The sequence below is a fragment of the Myotis brandtii genome, unplaced genomic scaffold (assembly GCF_000412655.1).
Source record: "Myotis brandtii unplaced genomic scaffold, ASM41265v1 scaffold835, whole genome shotgun sequence".
NCBI lineage: Eukaryota > Metazoa > Chordata > Mammalia > Chiroptera > Vespertilionidae > Myotis > Myotis brandtii.
In genome coordinates, this window is record NW_005371389.1 from 167,037 (window position 1) to 190,471 (window position 23,435).

Consider the following 23,435-nt stretch of genomic DNA (forward strand, 5'->3'; position numbering starts at 1 on the left):
CTGAAAGCAGGTATCTGGGGTTTATTTATCTTCTATAATTGAAACTTTGTTGCCTTGAGTGGAGCTCAGAGCTGGCCGTGGCAGGCAGGAAGCTTGGCTTCCTCCATCACTGGAGCAACCAAGCCTCCTGCTTGCTCCAGCTCTGTGGCTGCCAGCCACCATCTTGGTTTGGTTAATTTGCATATAGTCACTCTGATTGGCTGGTGGGCATGGCTTAAGGCATAGCTAAGGTACGGTCAATTTGCATGTGTGTCTTTTATTAGGGTAGATATATATATATCTTAGGCATATATATCTTAGGCATATATATATATGCCTAAGCGGCCGTTGCAACCAAAACAACCAAATGGACAATCGAACAGGCTGCATGGGATGACCAGGCTGGCAGGGGGGTAGTGAGGGGCAACCAAATGACTGAACAGCAGGCTGCATGGGGTGACCAGGCCAGCGGGGGAGCAGTGAGGGGTAACCAAACGACTGAACAGCAGACTGCATGGGGGGAACAGACCAGCAGGGGGGTGAGTGAGGGGTGACTAAATGACTGAATGGCAGGCTGCATGGGACAACCAGGCTGGCAGGGGCGGCAGTTGGGGGTGACCAGGCTGGCAGGGTGGGGGCAATGAGGGGCAACCAGACTGGCAGGGGGCAGTCTGGGGTGACCAGGCCGGCGGGGGAAGCAGTTAGGGGTTACCAGGCTGGCGGGGTGGGAAGTTGGGGGCAACCAGGCTGGCAGGGGGTGCTGTTTGGGGTGTACCAGGCCAGCAGTGGGGGCAGTTAGGGGCAATCAGTAAGGCAGGCAGGTGAGCGGTTGGGAACCAGCAGTCCCGGATTGTGGGATCGGGCCTAAACTGGCAGTCGGACATCCCCCGAGGTGTCCCGGATTGGAGAGGGTGCAGGCTGGGCTGAGGGGACCCCTCCCCCCATGCACGAATTTCATGCACCGGGCCTCTAGTCCTATATAATAAAAGACTAATATGTAAATTGTCCCCACAGACAGGAGTTCGACCAACTGGGAGTTAGACATGCACTGACCACCAAGGGGTGGCGCGGAACATGGCGGGTGTCGGCAACACGGCACTGGCAGCAGGCGGCAGTGGAGGCAACCCCGGCCCTGATGGGCCCCAATGAGAGTGGTACTGCAGCGGGATGGTGGAGCAGATGAGCGGGCAGCACCAGGCCAAGGCGGGTGCAAGCAGGGGTCCCGATCACCCCACCAGTCGCCCCAAAGACAGCGAACAGCGATGGTGGCAGGGGGCAGGGCCTGCGATCAGGTGGCATCAGCCCAAGGCAGGTGCAAGCAGGGTCCCCGATCCTCCACTGGTTGCCTCACAGATCAGACCTGATCGCTGGCCAGGCCAAGGGACCCTACCCATGCAAGAATTTCATGCACCAGGCCTCTAGCGATAATATAATTTAAAAAAATGGAAGGTGGAGAGGAGAAAAGAGGATAAAGTAAGTATAAGTGTGAAAATTTCCTCATTCTTCATAACAGGTAGTCAACAGACGTCTAAACTTGAAAAAAGGTACACCACTATCATTTTAAGTAATACAAGCAACAATAAGAATAATGTAATTATTTTAAAATAGCATTATTTTTAAATAGTAATAAAATTATTTTAAAATGGTAATCAAACTAGGAAATAGATAGGGATGAGCGGTAATATTTGTGGGCTTTGTAGACCCAGAGAAGAAAGATTAATCTGATATGAACCCCAAGAAGGAATCTATCTGCTGAAATGGACTCCCCATGACCACCTAAAGCCCAAATTTTATAAATAATGAGTCTAGCAGACAATTACTGACAGGGGCTTCTCAGACTGAACTCTCAGCTTCCCTAGTATGGCCCACTTGTTTCACCATATTCAACACTACAGGGAAACCCTGGTTTTGTCTTTCTACCAAGGACTGAGACCTGCCCTGTCCAAGCAGAACTGCGCGATTTCTATTTGTCATTTACATAAAATAGACCTAATTGAGAAGCTGTGGGGAAACTTGTGCCATATAAGGTAGCCTCCTCTTTGTCTCAGTGGAGCACAATTTAGGTTGCTACCTGAATCTGTGTCTCTAGGATTAGAGCTCCTTTTGCTCAAATAAATGCTCTTTATTATAATATAAAATTACTATTGGAAAAAAAATAAAAATAAGAACATAAAATTACTATTGGTTTGCAGCTTTGTATTAAGGAGGCAATCCATATACTTTCAGAAATCAACTAATCAGGAAATAAAAATACATAATTATGACTATCAGAATAAAAGAAGCGGGGGACCACTTCTAGGAAGTGGAGTGTGATGGGGTAGGGTTAGGGTCATGAATACACATTTTGCTTGATTTTTTCCTTTACACACATCTAACTTACTTTTTTTTTGCTGTATATATTTTATTTTATGGGATTGTTCTTTTATTTTTTCCTTTTTTAATTTTTCAATTACAGTTGACATTCAATATTATTTTATATTAGTTTCACTTGTATAGCATAATGGTTAGTCATTTATAGAATTTAAACAGTGATTCAGCCCTTGCTGGTTAGCTCAGTTGGTTAGAGCATCGTCCAGATAAGCCAAGGTTGTGGACTCAATCCCAGGTCAGAGCACATAGAAGAATCAACCAATGAGTGCATAAATAAGTGAAACAACAAAGCAATGTTTCTTTTTCTCTCTCTCTCTCTTTCTCTCTCTCCCTTCCTCTCCCTCTGAAAGTCAATCAATCAATAATTATTTTTTAAAAAGTGATCCCCCCAATAAATCTAGTACCACCTGGTACCATTCATAGTTATTAAAATATTATTGACTATCTTCCTTATGCTATATTTCACATCCCCATGACTATTTTGTAACTACCAATTTGTGCATTGGTAGTTACAAAATAGTAATACCTTCACCTTTTTACCCATCCCTCTAACCACCCCCTTCCCATCTGGCAACCATCAGTCTGTTCTCTGTATCTCTGAGTCTATGTCTATTTTGTTTGTTCATTTTTCTTATTCTTTAGATTCCACACATAAGTGAAATCATATGGTATTTGTCTTTCTCTGTCCGACTTGTTTCATTTAGCGTAATATCCTCGCGGTCCATCGATGTTGTTGTCTGACTTACTTTTAAAACCATGTGCTGTGTAAATGCACTAAATGCTCCAATCAAAAGACAGAGTGGCTGAATGGATAAGAATACATGACCCATATATATGCTGTCTATAAGAGACCCACCTCAGGAAAAGGGACTCACACAAGACTGAAAGTGAAGGGATGGAAAAATATTTTTTCAGGCAAATGGAAATGAAAAAAAAGGCTGGGGTAGAAATATCTGACAAAATAGACCTCAAAGTGAAGGCCATAACAAGAGATAAGGAAGGCCACTTCATAATACTAAAGGGATACGACAAGCAGATACAACTCTGGTAAACATACTAGTATATGCACCCAATGCAAGAACACTGAAGTACGTAAAAAAATAAATAAAAAAACTGGAAGATATCAAGGGAGAGAAATGACAACAATACAATCATAGTAGGGGACTTTAATACCCCATTGATATCACTGTATAAATCCTCTAGACAAAAAAATCAGCAAAGAAATAGCAATCCTAAATGACTCACTAGATCAGATGGACTTAATCAACATCTTCAGAACATTTCACCCCAAAGCTATATAATATGCATTCTTCTCAAGTGCACATGGGACATTTTCAAAGATAGACCACATATTGGGACACAGGCAAAAATCTCTTCAAATTCAAGAAGATTTAAAACATATCAAGCATCTTCTCAGATCACAATGGCATAATATTAGAAATAAACTATAATAAAAACAATCAAATAAATTCATACACTTGGAGGCTAAATAGCATATTATTAAACTAGAGGCCCAGTGCACAAAATTCATGCACTTGGGAGGGGGTGGTTGGTCCCTCAGCCTGGCCTGTGCCCTCTCACACTCTGAGAGCCCTCCCATCAATCGCCCCTAAGAGGTAGGCCCTGCCCACCTGGCCGGGGCTCTGGGATAGATTGCCCTCCCAGACGGAGGCCCCATCCACCCACTGCAGTGCTGCCTCTGGGTAGCCTGGGCCTCCCTCTTTGGGGCGATCATGGAGCCCCCCAATTGATCAATTGCCCCGCCAGCCAGTGGCCTAGGCCTCCCCCTGCAGGGCGATCATGGAGAGATGGCTGGCCCCTAACCAATCGCATCGCACCCGCCTTGGCTGGCCTGGCGCCAATGGATGTCACAGAGTGGTCGTCTGGAAGGTTGTCCGGATGGTCATTCCGCTGTTCGGTCATTCAGTCAATTTGCATATTACACTTTTATTATTATAGATCATTGGATTACCAGATATATCAAAGAAGAAAAAAAAACATCCTGGAAACAAATGACAATGAAAAAACAACAATCCAAAATATATGGGACACAGTGAAAGCAGTCATGAGAGGGAAGTTCATAGCATTACAGGCCTACCTCAAAAAAACAAGAAAAACTGGTAATAAATTATCTAACTCTACAACTTAAAGAATTAGAGAGCAATAAGAAAAGCACAGAGTGAGAAGGAAGGAAATAATAAAGATCAGAGCAGAAATAAATGACAGAGACAAAAAAAAAAAACAATACAAAAGATCAACAAAACCAAGAGCTGGTTCTTTGAAAGGATAAACAAGATAGATGAACCTCTAGCCAGGCTCCCCAAGAAGCAAAGAGAGAGGACCCAAATAAACACAATCAGAAATGAAAGAGGCAAAATAAAAACAGACCCCACAGAAATAAAAAGGATTGTAAAATAAATACTATGAAAAACTCTATTCTGAAAAACTGGTCAATCTAGAAGAAATGGACAAATTCATAGAAAAATATGACCTTCCAAAACTCAATAAGGAAGAATCAAAAAATCTGAATAGGCCAATAACTATGGAGGAAATTGAAGCAGTAATCAAAAAACTTCCATCAAACAAAAGCCCTGGGCCAGACAGCTTCACAGGGGAGTTTTACCAAACATTAAAGAAAAACTAAAACTTTTCCTCCTCAGACTATTCAAAAAAATTCAAGAGGAAGGAACACTTCCAAGCTCTCTTTATGAAGCCAGCATTACCCTAATCCCAAAACCAGATAAAGACACTGCAAAGAAAGAGAATTACAGGCCAATATCTCTGATGAACATAGATGCTAAAATCCTCAACAAAATTCTAGCAAATCAGATCCAGCATTACAATGGAAAGATTATACACCATGACCAAGTGGGATTTATTCCAGGGATGCAAGGATGGTACAACATCTGCAAATCAATAAACGTCATACATCACATAAACAAATTGAGAGATAAAAATCACATAATCATCAATTGATGCAGAAAAGGCATTTGACAAAATATAACACCCTTTCTTGATAAAAACTCTCAGCAAAGTGGGAATAGAGGAATCATAGCTCAACATAATAAAAGCCTTATATGACAAACCTACAGCCAACATCATACTCAATGGGCAAAAACTAAAACCATTTCCCCTAAGAACAGGAACAAGACAGGGATTCCCACTTTCACCACTCCTGTTCGACATAGTACTGGAAGTGCTAGCCATAGTAATCAGACAAGAAGAAATAAAAGGCATCCAAATTGGAAAAGAAGTAAAACTCTCCTTATTCGCAGATGACATGATACTATACATACAAAACCCTAAGATGCCATCAAAAAACTACTACACCTCATATATAAATTTGGCAATGTAGCAGGATACAAAATCAACACACAGAAATCTATGGCCTTTTTATACACCAATAATGAACTCACAGAAAGAGAATCAAAAAACAACAACAACAATAAAAAACAATCCCATTTTCCTTTGCACCAAAAAAATTAAGATACGTAGAAATAAACTTAACTAGAAGGTAAAAGACCTGTACTCAAAAAACAACAGGACATTGAAAAAAAGAGATAGAGGAAGACATAAACAAATGGAAGAACATACTGTGTTCATGGATCAGTAGAATCAACATCATTAAAATGCCCATACTACCCAAAGCAATCTACAGTTTCAATGCAACCCTCATTAAAATACCAACGGCATTTTTCAACGATCTAGAACAAACTCTCCAAAAATTCATCTGGAATTTAAAAAGACCCTGTATAGCCACATCAATCCTAAGAAAGAAGAACAAAGTTAGAGGGATCACAATACCAGATATCAAGCTATATTACCAAGCCATATTTCTCAAAACTGCCTGGTACTGGTGCAAAAACAGACACATAGACCAATGGAACAGAACAGAGAACCCAGAAATCGACCCAAGCCATTATGCTCAATTAATATTGGACAAAGGAGGCAAGAGCATACAATGGAGTCAAGATATTCTCTTCAATAAATGGTGTTGGGAAAATTGGACAGATACATGAGAAAAAAATGAAACTAGACGACCAACTTATACCATACACAAAAATAAACTCAAAATGGATAAAGTACTTAAATGTAAAACAGAAAACCATAAAAATCTTAGAAGAATCCACAGGAAGCAAAATATACGACATTATGTTGTAGCAACAGCTTTACTGATATGGCTCCTGGGACAATGGAAACTAAGGAGAAAATAAACAAATGGGACAACATCAAAATAAAATGCTTCTGCACAGCAAAAGAAATCATCAACATAACAAAAAGACAGCCCACTGCATGGGAAAGCAGATTGTGCCAATGTTATATCCGATAAGGGCCTAATCTCCAAAATTTATAGGGAACTCAGAGATCTTAACAAAAGGAAGATAAACAATCCAATCAAAAATAGGAAATGGACTTAATAGACACTTTTTGAAAGTGGACATACAGAAGGCCAAGAGACATACGAAAATATGTGAGAGATGCAAATCAAAATGACAATGATATATGATCTCACACCTGTGAGAATGGCTATCATCAACAAATCAACAAATGACAAGTGCTTGTGAGGATGTGGAGAAAAAGGAACCCTCGTGCACTGCTGTTGGGAATGCAGACTGGTGCAGCCACTGTGGAAAACAGTATCGAGTTTCCTTAAAAAAATTAAAAATGGAACTCCCATTTGACCCAATAATCCCACTTCTAGGAATATATCCCAAGAAATCAGAAACACCAATCAGAAAGGACATATGCACCCCTATGTTCATAGAAGCACAATTGACAATAGCTAAGATTTGGAAACAGCCTAAGTGCCCATCAGCAGATGACTGGATTAAAGAACTGTGGTACATCTATGCAACCGAATACTACACTGCTGTAAAAAAGAAAGAATTATTACCATTCGCATCAGCATGGATGGACATGGAGAGCATTATGCTAAGTGAAATAAGCCAGTCAGAGAAAGAAAAATATCACATGATTTCACTCATTTGTGGAATATAATGAACAACATAAACTGATGATCAAAAATAGTTCCAGAGACAGAGAAGCATTGAACAGACTGTCAAACCTCAGAGGGAAGGCAGAGGAGGGGGGTAAGAGATCAACCAAAGGACTTGTATGCATGCATATAAGCATAACCAATGGACACAGACACTAAGGGGGTAAGGGTATGTCCTGGGGGATGGGGGTGGCCAGGGAGAGGTCAATGGAGGAAAAAGGAGACATATGTAATATTATACGTAATACTTTAAACAATAAAGAAATTTTTAAAAAACACATGCTGTGTTTATTCTATGGTAACAAATTAAAATAAGCAATTAGGAAGAAAACTTAATTGCAACTTTAATTTATAGCAACTAATCTGCATATTTTGAGCATATTTCTAATCAATTATCATTTGCTTTTTCCCATAAAAGTAAAATGGGGCTTCCTTTTAATGACACTGTCCTGGACTTTGTGTTTTAAGATAATACTTTTAATTTCTTACATATTAAGTTAAAATTTATCCTTAAATAGATATAAACCCACAAATTTTTTAACCACAAATCCCTTTATCCATCCCTCATGTTTTATATTAAGTGTATACACCTTTGTCCTATATAGCTTAGTCACTCAATTATTGAAATCAGGACACCTCATGACATTTCTAAGTATACCAATGGCAATAACCTTGGAACAAAAAGTTCAACCATTTTTTTCTTAAACAATATGAACATCTGTCAGAGACAAAAAGGAGATGATTCATGAAAGATATTATCAACTGTGAGAAAGCTCTTGAAAAGTTTTGCATAAAAAGGTAGTTGTGGTTGACTCATTCAACATGACAGGAGAGAATATATAAATGAAGATATTTTGCCAGAGAAAGAGTGGGTCAGAGACTGACACAGCGGGCAATCTGGATATGTTTACTGTATTATTTACAAACATATTCAGAATTCATGAAGTATAATATGAACAAATGTAGTGTATGAACATGCTTGCAGGATTGAAGTCTTCCACTTGAAAAGAAAATGTTAAAGAGCCAACAAGGACTGCATGACCTGATCCTTGCTATTTCTATTCATCTGCAAATGTGTACAAGATCAATATGTTCAGGCCCTTACTGGGAGCATGTGGCTGCATAAATGAGTGCTGACTTATGCAGAATGAACATCTCTATCCCTTCTTATAAGGCTGCACTGAAGCTGTGGAAAATTTTTCATTGTGTTATATTTATGAAAAACAAAGGTGTTAACATTGCTTAACATACCCATTGAGTGGGAGCCTGCTTCCTCTGGAAAATCAGGTTGCTGAATCCTTCACCTGAAAACTCAACCTGAATGGGGTTAATTAAACCCAGCTGGAGCAAGACACCCAACAAAGATGCTTATTTAGAGAGACTTTGCTCTTTGAATTGAGCTTTACCTTGAAGAAAATTCATACTCTGGACTTTTCTAGAAGCAAGACTGGCATAGGAAAAGAAAGATAAGCTGTATTGAAAATTAGGGAAGGTACAGTCCAGTGACATTTCAAACACAGTTAATAAAGTAATGTTTTGACCGTGGAGATTGGGCTTGGTAAAACAGATAGATAATAGGAAAACCAAAGCAGATATTCCTTAGAGTAAATGTATTATACAGGTAATATATATTTCAATATTATATAATAACATATATGAATGCATTATATGTGTATTTACCATGTTGTTTTGCTTTTTCTTGAACTGTTTTTCATTCATTTACTGAGCTCCTTTATACAAGAAAATTCAAACAAGTATTTTTTTATCTTAGAATGTATACTATTGTGTGGAATAGAGTTAAGGACATTTGGTTCACTAAATTACACTGAATTATTATTTTTCTATAATAAATCATCTGCATGTTGCATTGTGTATGCACCACCCAAGTCAAGTCTCCTTCTATACTTTGTATGAAGATTCACAGAAGAACTCTCTCTTGTTTAATAGCAATTGCTTTGCTGTTCCAGAGCAATTATTTTTGATATTCTGAGCCCTGAGTCATAAAATTAACTGTGGTCTGCTCTTTGCCTTCTTTGATTGCTAAGCTGCTCAGAGTCTCTTTTAACTCTGAAATATAAAAAATATACAGGGCCTTATGGTATGTGCTATCTAAGTGTGTATGGATAAGCAAAATGTTTCCTTTTATAATTATTAAATTGATGATGATAATTAATTTTACTACAGCCACTCACGAGATATGGAACCATTTTTAGCTCTATAGTTTGAACTCATACTAACACATTATTTGTATAGAAAGACAAACTGCATTCTTAGCAAAGTCAAAAAATAACCTTGGTTTTCTGGTAGATTTCTTATTTCAAATATGTTGATCCTCCCCTCCACCATAACCATATTCGTGCTCTGGTCATTTAATCAACAGGTAAATTATATATCACATAAAAAAACAATAAATATTCTTATTCGGTGCATTCCAGTGCATGGTTAGATAAACATGGTCAACACACATAACACATTGCATAGTGGGGGATGATCTGGAACCACATTGGAGAAAAAAATATCAATCTCTAACCCAATACTTATAAAAATTATTCAATGGCTCAGCAGTCTCCTTACCTATGACTGTGGATGAGAGCGTTCAAAGCCAGACCATCAGACCAGCTGGTGGTGAAGTTAATGACATTAACCTGTGGATAATTACGAGTTGATTGTCGGACCCAGCTCAGGAGAATCTTTTCACTGTTGGTTTGGTGCAATCCAGCCATGATATTTTTCATTACATTTTTGACCTATGTGTGGAATGAAATTTTCATGAGAAAATGCATTCCCTGAACAAGAATCACACAAACTTATATTTGAATGTCCTTATCTTCAGTAATAAATAACGGGAACTTGCCCTAGCTGGTTTGGTTCAGTGGATAGTGTGTTGGCCTGCGGAATGAAGTGTCCCGGGTTTGATTCTGATCAAGGGCACATACCCGGGCTGTGGGCTCGATCCCTAGTAGCGGGTGTGCAGGAGGCAGCCGATCAATGATTCTCTCTCATCATTGATGTTTCTATCACTCTCCCCCTCTCCCTTCCTCTCTGAAACCAATAAAAATATATTTTAAAAAAATAATGGGAATTTTAGGGTCAATTAGTAATAAGAAATAATAGATTCTACCAGTTCATTCTAATTAGGAGTCTCTTATGATTGGTTAGTATCAATGATATACCATTGGTTGAGTATGGCTAACATCAATTCTGGATTCTGCCATGTTAAACTACTAATTTTTAATTTTTAGAACTGATCAACTTCTAACTTTCAGTAGATATGCTAGAGAAGGGAATGTATAAAACATTACACTTGTTAACCAGGGACTTAAGATATATTAGTGGTTCTAGGATAAGAAGAATAGCACAGTGGCTAAAAGATTGGTCTTACTTTTTTTTAAGTTGATTTCAGAGAGGAAGGGAGAGGGAGAGAGAAATAACATCAATGATGAGAGAAAATCATTAACTGGCTGCCTCCTACATGTCCCACACTGGGGATAGGGCCCACAACCCCGGCAACTGCCCTGACCGGGAATGGAACTGAACCGTGACCTCCTGGTTCATAGGTCGATGCTCAACCAACCACTGAGCACACCAGCCAGGCTGGGCTTACTTTTTTAAAAGCCTAGATTTTAAATTTTGCCTTTGCTATTAATGAATTATGTTAATTGGGCAACTTAACCATTTTAGACCTCTGTTTCTTTAACTACACATACAAGGTTATTGTAAGAATCAAAGGACAAACTATAGAAGATTAAATCCCCTAGGTTTATACTATAACTTAAAATAATGCAAATTATGTTTACTGACCAAAGTGGAAAAAAGATAGAAATGACTTGGCCTATCCCAGGGGTGGGCAAACTTTTTGACTCGAGGGCCACAATGGGTTCTTAAGCTGGACCGGAGGGCCGGAACAAAAGCATGGATGGAGTGTTTGTGTGAACTAATATAAATTCAAAGTAAACATCATTACATAAAAGGGTATGGTCTTTTTTTTTTTTTTTTTAGTTTTATTCATTTCAAACGGGCCGGATCCGGCCCGAGGGCCGTAGTTTGCCCACGGCTGGCCTATCCTATATAATAAAGGGCTAATATGCAAATTGTCCCCTCAGGAGTTTGGGAGACCGGGAGTTTGATCACTCGCTATGATGTGCACTGACCACCAGGGGGCGGCGGAGAACATGGCAGGTGACCAGCGGCGGCGGTGGGGCACTGAGGGAGCAAGGAAAGGAGGAGGCAGGAGGCGGGGAACCTGATCAGCCCTGATCGCCAGCCAGGCCTAGGGACCCTCCCTGTGCACAAATTTCGTGCACGAGGTCTCTAGTTCAGTGGTTCTCAACCTTCCTAATGCTGTGACCCTTTAATACAGTTGCTCATGTTGTGGGACCCCCAACCATAAAATTATTTTTGTTGCTACTTCATAACTGTAATTTTGCTACTGTTAATGAATCGTAATGTAAATATCTGATATGGTATATGTGTTTTCCGATGGTTGCAACCCACAGGTTGAGAACCAAAACCGCTGCTCTAGTTTAAAATAAAGAAAAAAAAATCAACAAAAGAAAAGAATATTTATCTCTAAACGTTGTGGCTCTGTTACCTTGTTTTTTTTGTTTTGTGGTGATTTGTTTGTGGTGGTCAGTCTGGTTTAAACCTTTATGCCTTTTTTTCAGCCTAAGAAATTCACTTATGAGAGTGGAAAGGTTACAAAATGCCCAAAGCATGGGTCCAGAACTCTGGCTCATTTGTGAGGCCTCTCGGGCCACAGGAAATGCCATTTAGGAAGCTTTGGTATAAAAAAAAAATACAGTTACAAAACCCCATTGAGGATACATACACAGCACAGGTGTTTAGGTGAACATAGAAGGCACTTCTCACTGCTCGGGAAGTGGTTTATTAGGAGACGTGCTCTGGTGTCTAGAAGCACACTGTCCTGGGCTGGAAGACCTCTCACCTGCTGGGGGAGGCCCCAGGGAAAGAGAGGGTTTGGGTGGGCCTGCTTGGCTACCCTGGACACTGTCACTGTTGTTTCATTATTTGGTACCTTTGATATTTTGGACCTGATAAGCAAGTCTAGGAGCTTTTCTATGAAACCGTCTTAGGACCAGAATAGTCATTTCACCAAAAAATATTGTCTCCAAGGGTGTGAGGAGCCAGTTAGGGGCACTGAGACCCAATCTCTCCTAAATGGGAGGGCAAAGGTCCATTTTCCCCCTGCCTGAGAATGAAGAGGGGGCTGGTGTCCCCTGAACAAAAGAACTTTGGAAGGATCATTGTCAACAAAGTGCCTGGCACTAACAGAGGCACCAAATGGAGACCCAGAAAAAACAGTGGGGCCTGGCATGTTGGCCCTGTGGTGGTTTCTGTCTTACATGTCCTCCCTCCCCACCCCCACTCCCGCAGGCTCTACCTGCTTTGTTCCCTAGTGCTTGTTTTCAGCAGAAGCTTAAGGGCTTACGGTCTGTGGGGCAAACATGAAAAGATGGTGCAGAACATTCAAGATGCCCTCACGTGCAGGGTGGTTAGATAATGCCAGGCCGAGGGGCACTGTCTTGTGTGCTGGGTTCAGGAACTTCACCTTGGGGCTGTGAGGAGACAGGCTCCTCAACAGCAGCAGCTGCTGCTCTCTGAGAAGCCATGGCCTCCTTCTCAGCACACGAGATCACATGGCCGCAAAGTGCAGGAGTGGTGGCTCCTTACCGCCAGTCCTAATACTTTCCTTCCACCTCGTCAGCTATGGTCTCGCCTGCGGAGTCCCCTCATTGGAGAAATTAAACCGCGATGTTCAAAAGCAGGTAGAAGTCCATTGTAAGTACATGTGGCAGCAAAGAAGCCTAATGCCCTGGCTGCCTGGGAAGCCCAGTCCAAGGACTTTATGCGATGGAGATGGCGAAAGACATGAGGAACGCCAGAGGTCCACCATGGGCCAGCACAAGCCCCGCCACGTGCCACGTGTCGTTCAGCTTATTGGCTCAGCAAACAGGAAGTAGAGGACGGGGCAGGAACACTAGCGGCCAGGAGGAAGGTGGCTACTGAGAATGCCGGGTGGAGGACGAAGGAAATGAACGCCAGACCCGATGTCACTTGTGGCGGGATGAGGGCGAACTAGACAGGACACACAGCCCGGGATGCACAGCCCGCAGACAGGAGGATCCAGGCGGCTCTGTGTCAAAATCTGGGGACCCTACTCAGGCGAAGCAGCAGCTGCCGGCTGGGCCTTGCTGCCTATTCCCCCCTCCCCCCCCCACCAGAACGGAAGTGGAAACCAAGACTCGACCAAAGGAGAAAAAAGCCAGACTCTTGGTGTATTGTTTAGTATTTTCTGAACATTTTCTTCTAGGCTTTGTACAAAGCAAATGCCATTCTGCAGGTTATTGTATTTCAGTTTCATTCTTCTTATTAATCTGATGCCGAAATCCACTCTAAACATTTTTTTCTAGGTTCCAAGAAAGCAGTGACACCTCATTATAGAACAAACCCTCTACATATTCTATTATGGAAATAATTACTATACTACTTTATATAAGTCAGGCCCCTTATTATATACATGAAGGAAGTATAGAAGTAAATGTGATTAGGTTTTACCAACAAGGGCTTTCCTTTTGGTTAGTGTAAGGTCTCTGTACCACCACCGTTTGATCGTATGATGAATATTTATTGTGTATTCTAAATATGATATTTTATTTTGCTTCTTCATCCATGCAGAAGTTAACAAATGCCCTTACGTGTGCCCCCGCCAGGGCGGGGCCCACCCTGGCTCCCTGGTTTGGGGCCACATTCGTGCCCTTTCTTTTCTTCATCACTGGGTGCTGCTGCTGCAACCCACGGGGCCGGTCGGACCCTCCCAGGGGGGCTGTTGGGGAGCAGGTGGCCAGCCTTAACCCGTGCACAGGCATCTATTGGAGGACGCGAGAGGCCTAGCGACATCCGAGATGGTTGTAATTTAAATGATTATTTTAATAAAATGTCTAAGCTGTCAAAAAAAATGCCCTTACGGGAAATACATATTTTAACATCTACAATGTTAGTCATCTTTTCATAACAGATTCAGTGCAAAATTTAGGATATTAAATCTAACTTTAAAATACTTGAAAAGGATTTGAGATGATGTTTTGTAAACGTGGTAATGGTGTGAAATCTTTGCTTTTACTTGTCACCATCCCTTGATAGCTAAATTAGTTAGGGGAAGATTATCCAGTTTTCTTAATTCCTTCCTGAGCTGCTAATTTAGCCAGTTACTCAGTGAAAATTAGGTCAAATAGTTATGAAAGATATATAATTTTTCTCATCATTAAAGTCATAAAGTACACAACCTCCATGTACGGTGATTGCTGGATGTGTACTTAGTGTCCTGTGCTGAACCGGGTCAGAATCAGTAGATAATGGCTCAGTGGTGGTGATGAATTTGCACTGATCCGGCAACCCTTCCATGATGAATGGGATTCATTTACAAAATGCTTGGCCAGACTGCCCTCCATGCCCATAATGTGAAAGGACAACCCAGTATTCAATCCAAAACTCCTTTTGCATCATTATGTCACTAATTCTGTTATCAACCTCAGCCTCTTTGGTATTGCTTTTACTTGGGTGCAAATGTTGCTGAGAAAAAAATAAAGGGCAATAGGAAATCATCAGTCTTCCTTTCCTATATGAAAGACAATTACCAAGAAATTTGTATTAAGGATCAACCTTCAGTCAGATACTGGGCTGGTCCTAAGGTGAGTCTTTTAGCAGAAATATTTCCCAGAATCAGGGCTTACTGTTCTAAGAAAGAAAGAATCAATGTAAACAAATGTGTGTATGCATACAACTATACATCTGTTTTTAAAAGGGAAAAATTGAAATGTCTTTGAGCAATGATTTCAAAAAGTAACTGGGAATTAACAGGGCAAAGAAGGTGTGATAGGCATTGAGAGGCACCACCAAGATTCTCCTTCTAGGAAGGGCTTGTTCTCCATTTCTCACCAGGCAGCCTTCAGCTGTCAGTCCCCTCAGGGACTGAGTTGCAGTCACCTCACCTATGGCTATGCCCTTCCTAGGGCCACCCACATCTAGTGACTGATGAAAGGAAATGGTCATTAATTTCAGGCCCATTTGGGACAACTCTAAAGGCTCATTCTAGCTCCAAAGTCCCCATGGGGTTGAATAAGGCTGCTGTTGGGTGTGCACTATGGCTCTTGTTCTCACTCCAGTCACCCTCTCCCTTCTACAGGTGTTGGCCCTAAAGGCATGCCATAATTAAGCTGATTAGCTCAAAGTCTACTTCCCACTAGGTATACATAGGCAGGAATTCACAGTAAGGGCTTTTAGCAGTGGGAAAACCACCTTCCTCTTGTATGCTATACAAAGAATAAATCAGATAAACATTCTAGTGTGAAGTAGCCCTGGAATTGTTTCCTCTGAGTTAGCCAGCAAAGCTCGGGCCTGACCTCTGCTAGCACACCTGTTAGGGTATGTTTTCATCTCCAGCTGGTTACCACAACTGAGCTGAACTCCATAAAAGGATGGTTTACACTTAAAAAAAGAAGAAAGAAAAAGATGCCAAACACACATTGTCTATCTAACAATGGTGTTCAAAGATGCATACTCTTCACTATAGGTATGATTTTCCAGCCTAACAGTGTTAAGTAGAGACTGGATAAACAATGGCAGGGGAAACAGGGTTGACGTTTCTGAGTTTTTACAAGTTCAAAGAGAAGGCCTCTAAACACAGCACTATTAATAATACAGTATGTGGCACTGGAACAAAAGATTCACATTTTTCCATCTTTTAATGCCATTCTTAGTCTGATAAATACGGAAAGTACATTAGGTTGGCCAGAATGTCCTTTAATCTTTGCAGAAATCCAAGGGCTTTTTTGACTATTTAATAAGAAGGCAAATACGTACGCTTGGTGAAAATATCTTTTGGGGTTCACTGGGTTATGATAAGAAGTACTGAGGAGGAGGAATTTTTAGTGTATTTGTAGTTTTAGGAGAACAGGGCAGTGTGATAGAAGAGAAAGATAAGATAAGGAGACAGAAGCTGGAAAGAGTCTAGGTACTTGTAGTCACAAAGATATAGTAATTCAAGGACATAAATGGAAAACAACAGAGAGGTCTCAGACAAGGAAAGACTGCAGAAGCATTCCTTCTGGTATTCCTGGGTGTGAAAGCCCCCTTCCCCCCCGCCACACACACACATGCTAATAAAAAATGAGCAAGCTCACAAGCAAATGAAGAAAATATCCAACAGGCTAGTTTTGAAACTCTATATCATCAAAACTGTCTCTGATATGGTGAGGACATATCAGAGACAGTTTTGATGATAAATACAATTAAAATCCCCTTTGAAGGTCCTGTTCAGGGCTAAGTTTTCCTGCTGGCTTTGTCACGACCAACCTCTGTGAAACCCAAAGTGTTTTCTACAAGCTGGGGTCCCTCCAGGAACCATTTGTTACCAGGCCATCAAATAGATAAAGCAATTGATAGTCCATTAGAAATTTCTGTTTGCAATTTGACAAAGTCTATTTACATCTGTTCAATTTAATGATAAAAATATAGGCTTGTGCTTTGTGAGTCTTTTTATTTCATGTTGGTAACACTTCAGTTTCATTGTTCTTTGCATACAATGGAAAAGGGGAGAAAACTGTTCTTTTCTCAAGGTAGTTTGAGTAATACTGAGAAACAGAAGCAAATCAGTTGGGTGAGGAGCCCGATGTTGCTTTGCTGGTTTTATTTGATAGCATCACTATATGAAAAAGGCTCAAAATTGGTAACCTTTGGCTCATTTGAGGTATGTATGAGTTATTCTCTATTGGTAGCCACTATGGTTATTCTCTTTCGCTTCCCAGATCGCTGTGAAATAGGACTGAGCCTGTTCAGAGTGCTTAGAATAAAAAGACATGGGGATGGGGATCAACTGGAAGAACAATATGGCTGCCAAGTTGAGTATGTATACCTCTAGTCTACATAGTGTCTGACCCTGAGCAGGACCAACCTATAATTCAAATTAAAAGTCAACCCATCCTCCTTCCCTCTGAGGATTTGGATGCTTCCATAAAAAAGTTAACCCTGCCGAAACCGGTTTGACTCAGTGGATAGAGCGTCGGCCTGCAGACTGAAAGGTCCCAGGTTCAATTCCGGTCAAGGGCATGTACCTGGGTTGCGGGCACATCCCCAGTAGGAGATGTGCAGGAGGCAGCTGATCGATGTGTCTCTCTCATCGATGTTTCTGACTCTCTATCTCTCTCCCTTCCTCTCTGTAAAAAATCAATAAAAAAAACAAAAAGTTAACCCTACTAAATGAAATAGTGACACCTGCTACAATAGGGATACACCTCAAAGATTATGCTCAATGAAAGGAGCCAGATATCAAAGAACACGTATTATATGATTCCATTGATATGAAATGTCCAAAAATACAGACATATAGAGACAGAAAATAGATTAATGGTGGCCAAGGGCTAGGGGATGAGAGTGGGGAGTAACTGTAAATGAACATGAGATTTATTTTTAGGGTGGTGGCAATGTGCTAAAATTACATTGTTGTGATGGTGTACAACTCTGTAAATATCCTAAAGTCTTTTATGGATTGGTAGGGTGGAGCTACTGTTCCATCCTCAAAATAGTTTGAGAAGCCTTGAACAACATAACTAAACCAGTCTGGTATACTTTGAATTTTATACTTAGAACAGGTAAATTTATAACACATAAATTACATCTCAAAAAAAGCTGTTTTAGCTCAGTCGTTATTGCTCAGTGGTTGAGCGTCAACCCATGTACTAAGAGCTCGCTGGTTTGATTCCTGGTCAGGGCACATGCCCTGGTTGTAGCTCTATCCCCAGTAAGGGATGGGGGGTCATGCAGGAAGCAGCCAATCAGTATTGATATTTCTCTCTCATTGATGTTTCTATGCCTCTCTCCCTCTCCCTTCCTCTCTCTCTAAAATCAATAAAAACATTTTTTTAAAAAAATCTTTTTTATAAAAAAGTAATCTGTTAGTAAAAAAAATCAGACATAATTATCTTTCAAGTTCTTAAAATATGAGTAGAAAACTCTAAGCAATCATAGTTATTCATGTGATATAACTATAATGAAAATGGTGCACAGTACTGAGTGCTTTATGGATATTCTCTCATTTAATCCTGACATGAAATAGATGTTCATTCTTATTTTTTTTCTATTTTGACAGTGAGAGAATTATGACCCAGAAAGGGATGGCATTGAATTCAATGTCATTAAGATGGTAAATGGTGGAGTTGAATTTAAGTTCATGTTGGTCTGACTGAAAAGAAACTGTACTCTTCCCACTAAACCAAATGACATTGTTTGTTTTGCAGAGGTCCAATAAATATAGACATTCAGAAGACTCTATGCTGAAGTAGTTCAGAAAAAATGCCATTTCCAAATCAGATTATAAAGTCAGTTTGTAAGTATAACACATATACTCATACAGATGATCCTATCCCACTACTCTTTTATTGGCATTAATTTACATTGAGAATACATAGGATTCACAAAGTCTCATTGATTTGGTAGTGATTAACAGGAAAAATACCTTTCATTTTCCAAAACTATGTAGGTTCACTTAAAGGTAAGTAATAGAAGACACATATTTGTGAAAAATATTTTTCTTACCCTGTTGATGACACTTGTCTTTTTTGTCTCATCTCTACCCAGTGAGATAACATTTAGAAAAAATATTCCTGCATATGTGCTAGAATCTGTTTTATAATCTGCTGTTCCTTCACATCTCAAATGACCTTAGTTGTGCTAACTTAAAAGGCAGCACTATGGAGATGGGCTTTGTATTGTTAGAGATGTACACGTTTTTCTTTTGCAGGTCAAGGGGGAAAAAAATGAAAGCGAGAATCAGCAACATGTTACCCAAAAAGGAGACATTCATCAGAATTCTTACCTGCCAGTGGAGGATTATATTCCAAATCAAACCAAGAGTCAATTTGTGATTTCCATCTACTATGTCAGAGCTTCCAATATTCACTAAATCAACCTGTTAAAGATAAAAGGAAAATATTTGAAGAAAGGAGACAAAATGTCTATTTGGAAAGAAAACAATATGAGGAGGTAATTGCACTAGCTATTTTCAGAGCCTAAGCAGCATAACCACTTTTTAAAAATAATCTAAAAATGAAACAATGCATTTGTAAATGCACTTTCTATAAGAGACAAGTTCCCCATTTCTATAACAGACAAATTACACATTTGCAAAGAGATAGGAAATGAATGTACTTTTAGTATATTGATAGATTATTGCAAATTAAAGAGGCTCATCAGAGTATCTCCAAATAAAATTTATAACAATGATAACTCATAAAGAATGTCTAAAATTAAGATGTGATTCCTAATACATCATTGAAACAAAAAAGAAATTTCATCAGTCTTTTATGTAGCTCAGAAGAATGCTATTATAATTAGGGGTGACTATATTTGACTAAAATGCCCTTGCTTTAGAAACACATTAGAATTCTAATAAACAATGGAGCTAATGGCCAGCTCTCTTTTCTTCATTCAGGATTGGATTTGGGAATCAAAATCTGGCAGGGCTTCATTTTTCAAGACAAATCTTATCTCCTGTCCAGGCTTTTAACATTCTTAGTCAGGGTCATGTTAAATATAAGCATCAGAAAAAATGAGCACATGAAAAAGATAGTCAACATTACTAACCATTGGGGAAATGTAAAATATAACCACAGTGAGCTAGCATCACACACTTATCATAATGGCTAAAATTTAAAAAAATAGTGAGAACATCAAATGCTGATGAGGATGTGGAGAAACTGGATCACTCATGCATTTCTGGTAGAAATATAAATAGTACAGCTACTCTGGAAAACATTTGGCCATTTCTTACAAAGCTGGGCATGTGTTCATCATACAGTCCAGCTATTGAACTCTTAGGCATTTATCCCAAAGCAATGGAAACTGATTTTTATACAAAACCTTATACATAAATATTCCCAGTAGCTTTATTTGTAACAGGCAAAACTGGGAACGATCCAAATGCCCTTCAAAGGTGAATGGTTAAACAAATTGTGGTACATCCATACCATGGAATATTACTTTGTAATGAAAAGGAACGAACTGTTCATATATATAGCAACTTGGATAAATCTCCTGGAAATTATGCTGATAGAACAAACAAAGCCAACCTCAAAGGGTCACATATAGTATGATTCTATTTATATTATATAACAATTTTTGAAATGACAAAATTAGAGGAATGGAGAGGAATAGTTGCCAGAGGTTAGGGACCGGAGTGGGGTGGGTGGGGTAGATGGATGTGTTTATAAATGGGCAGCAGGAGGGCCAAGCCTGGGTGGCTCAGTTGGTTGGAGCATCATCCATGTACCAAAACGCTGTGGGTTCAATTTCCAGTAGGGGTGCACATTAGAGGTAACTGATTTATGTTTCTTTCTCTCTCTCTCTCTCTCTCTCTCTCTCTCTCTCTCTCAATTCAGTAATAAAAAATCATGTCCTTGGGTGAGGGTTTTTTAAAAAAAGGGCAGCAGAAGGGATCCTTGTGGTGATGAATGTGTACTGCCTCTTGACTCTCATGGATGAAACACAAACATAAATATGTGACAATGTTGTGTAGAACTAAAAACACACATGCATACACACACATGTACAAGTAAAACTGGAAAAATATGAATCCTACTGGTGTACTGTATCAATGTTGATGTCCATGGTAATGTCATACTATATAGAGTATGCTACCATCTGGTAAAGCTTGGTTAAGGGTACACAGGATCTCTGTATTATTGCTTACAACTATATGAGAATTTATAATTATATCAAAATGAAAAGGTTAACTAAAAATAAGTATCCAGGGATACTTTAAAAGCAGAAAATATCACAATAAAGCAAACAGGCAACTTCAGATTAAGTGCTATACAATGGGGATGAAACTGTCAGAGCAAAGTTGAAGGTTGAGGAATAACTTAGGTTTCTCTTCTTATTTACTATCCTTGACTCACTGATCCCTTTGGTTGAATTTTCTTTTTTAAAATATATTTTTATTGATTTCAGAGAGGAAGGGAGAGGGAGAGAGAGATAGAAACATCAATGATGAGAGATAATCATTGATTGCTGCCTCCTGCATGCCCCCACTGGGGATCGAGCCCACAACCTGGGCCTGTGCCCTGACCAGGAATCAAACCGTGACTTCCTGGTTCACAGGTCGATGCTCAACCAGTGAGCCACACCAGCCAGATGCTTTGGTTGAATTTTCTTTGGGCTGCCTCCAGGATACTGTCATTTTGTTCCATAGGATCCTTAGAGCAGTGACCTGAGAGAAACTGGTTATCCTCCTCTAGATATTTTCACTAAGTAGCTGAGACTCATTGTAGTTAAAGCTTTCATTCTCTCAGACTCTGAACCCTTACTGGACTAAATTTCACTCTGATCTGTCCTTCCAACTTGTTTTTTCCTTCAGTGAGATGGCTTCACTTTTCTCTCACTCAATGCTAAAATATATTCCTCATCATTCATGTCAATTTTCTAAATTTGATTAATTAATAACTTGAAAATATTAAGCTGTCTGGGAAATTCAGTTGAAAACAAAAGGCTACTCTTCGGTGTAATGATCAAATCACTTCCAATTAATCCCCACATACACTTATTTGCAGGTTCAATGGCTAATTAAATTTATTTTTGTATCCAAACTATAAAAAATATTGGTCACTTGGCTTAACCCAAATAAATGATACAGAAAAAAATGTAGAATCATTTGAATAAGGATAAAAGATCAAGATACAAGTCCATAGTTGAATTCCACACAAAATTTAAAGTAGAGGATATTATTGAGCTATTCAATACATTAAATGTTAGTGTGGTATCATATGGATTTTACATAGAAGTGGCACATAAATGGACATTTCAGTAACTTTCTACAGAGAAGCAGATAAATGAAAGTCCTGAAAGCTGGTTAAAAAGATAGACTTTGACTTTCTTGAGTATAGGAGTGTCAAGGTGATACTGCCATTGTAAGCTATTCTCTGTCTACTTATTTCTGCAATGCAGATGCTTTTCATTAGGTAGCTAAGTTTCAAGAGTATCCCCTGCAAATCTTCCCTAATTCAGTATGCTGTATTTAATATGAATATTTCAAATTATGGGGCATTCATATAAATTTGTCTTCCATATGCAGATATATGCTATAATATTTTCATTTTAATTATACAAAGTAGAATATACACATTTCTAGAATTTATTAGGGAAGGAAATATAGTGCTCTCTGAGGAGATTAATAACTCAAGAACAAGAAAGGACCATGATCTACTTTTCATTTGGGAATTCTTCATGTGACAATAGAGGCATTGATTCGGCTATTTTGGCATCCTGTAGTTGGGTTGTAAGAAATGCAACCATCATCATTTTTTCAGTGGTAAACTATATGCTAAACTTTGTCCTGTTAACTATGTCTGTGTGTATGTATTTATGTGTGTGTATAATCTCAATTTGGTTCTTTTAAGAAATATTTTATTCCTTTATAAATATGACCACACAAATATATTATTTTACACAAGTGCATGAGTAAGATTTCATACATGCCTCTCTCCTATTTTTCTTAGACAAGTTTTCTTTTCCATTTTGCTTTCCCTACTTTCTTCCCCTGACTTTTTACTTAATCTGACTTAAAAAAACTACTTTCATATTTTCTCCCTATTCAAGTGATTATTATATTGTGAGTGTGCACGTATGATATCACATGCACACAAATCTAAGGGGTTTTATACTGTACCCCCCAAAATGGCACATTATTCAGATTCTATGAAACATTGTTTTTACCAAACAATAATCTCTCTTATTCATTTCTTTTAATGACTATATAATATTTCATAGTTTGGCTGTATCATAGAGTATTTTGCCAGTGCCCTGTTAGAGGACATTCAGTTTGTTTCTAGGGTTGTGATATTTATTTTATTTTTATTTGCCACTTTATACAATGCTGGAATGGACATCATGCATTATCCATCCTCAAATACTGATGCTTCCATTGTGATAATCACTATTTCCAGGAATGTATCTACTAGATCAAAGGGGATATATATTTTTCATTTTAGTAGGTATCTACACTAACAAAAGAGAAAGATGC

General features: G+C 39.3%; 1 protein-coding gene across 1 annotated transcript in view; it reads right to left on the reverse strand.

The window, feature by feature from the left end:
* The window catches only part of LOC102262253 (dystrophin), a gene marked incomplete at its 3' end in the record, with an annotated part of 203,403 nt that overhangs the window by 159,877 nt on the left and 20,091 nt on the right, over positions 1-23,435 (reverse strand). Inside the window, exons 4-5 of the mRNA XM_005884513.1 lie at positions 19,236-19,328; positions 9,920-10,092 (exon numbers count right to left, since the gene is read on the reverse strand). Coding sequence (XP_005884575.1) covers positions 9,920-10,092; positions 19,236-19,328 — 266 coding nt within the window. The remainder of the gene's footprint in view (positions 1-9,919; positions 10,093-19,235; positions 19,329-23,435) is intronic.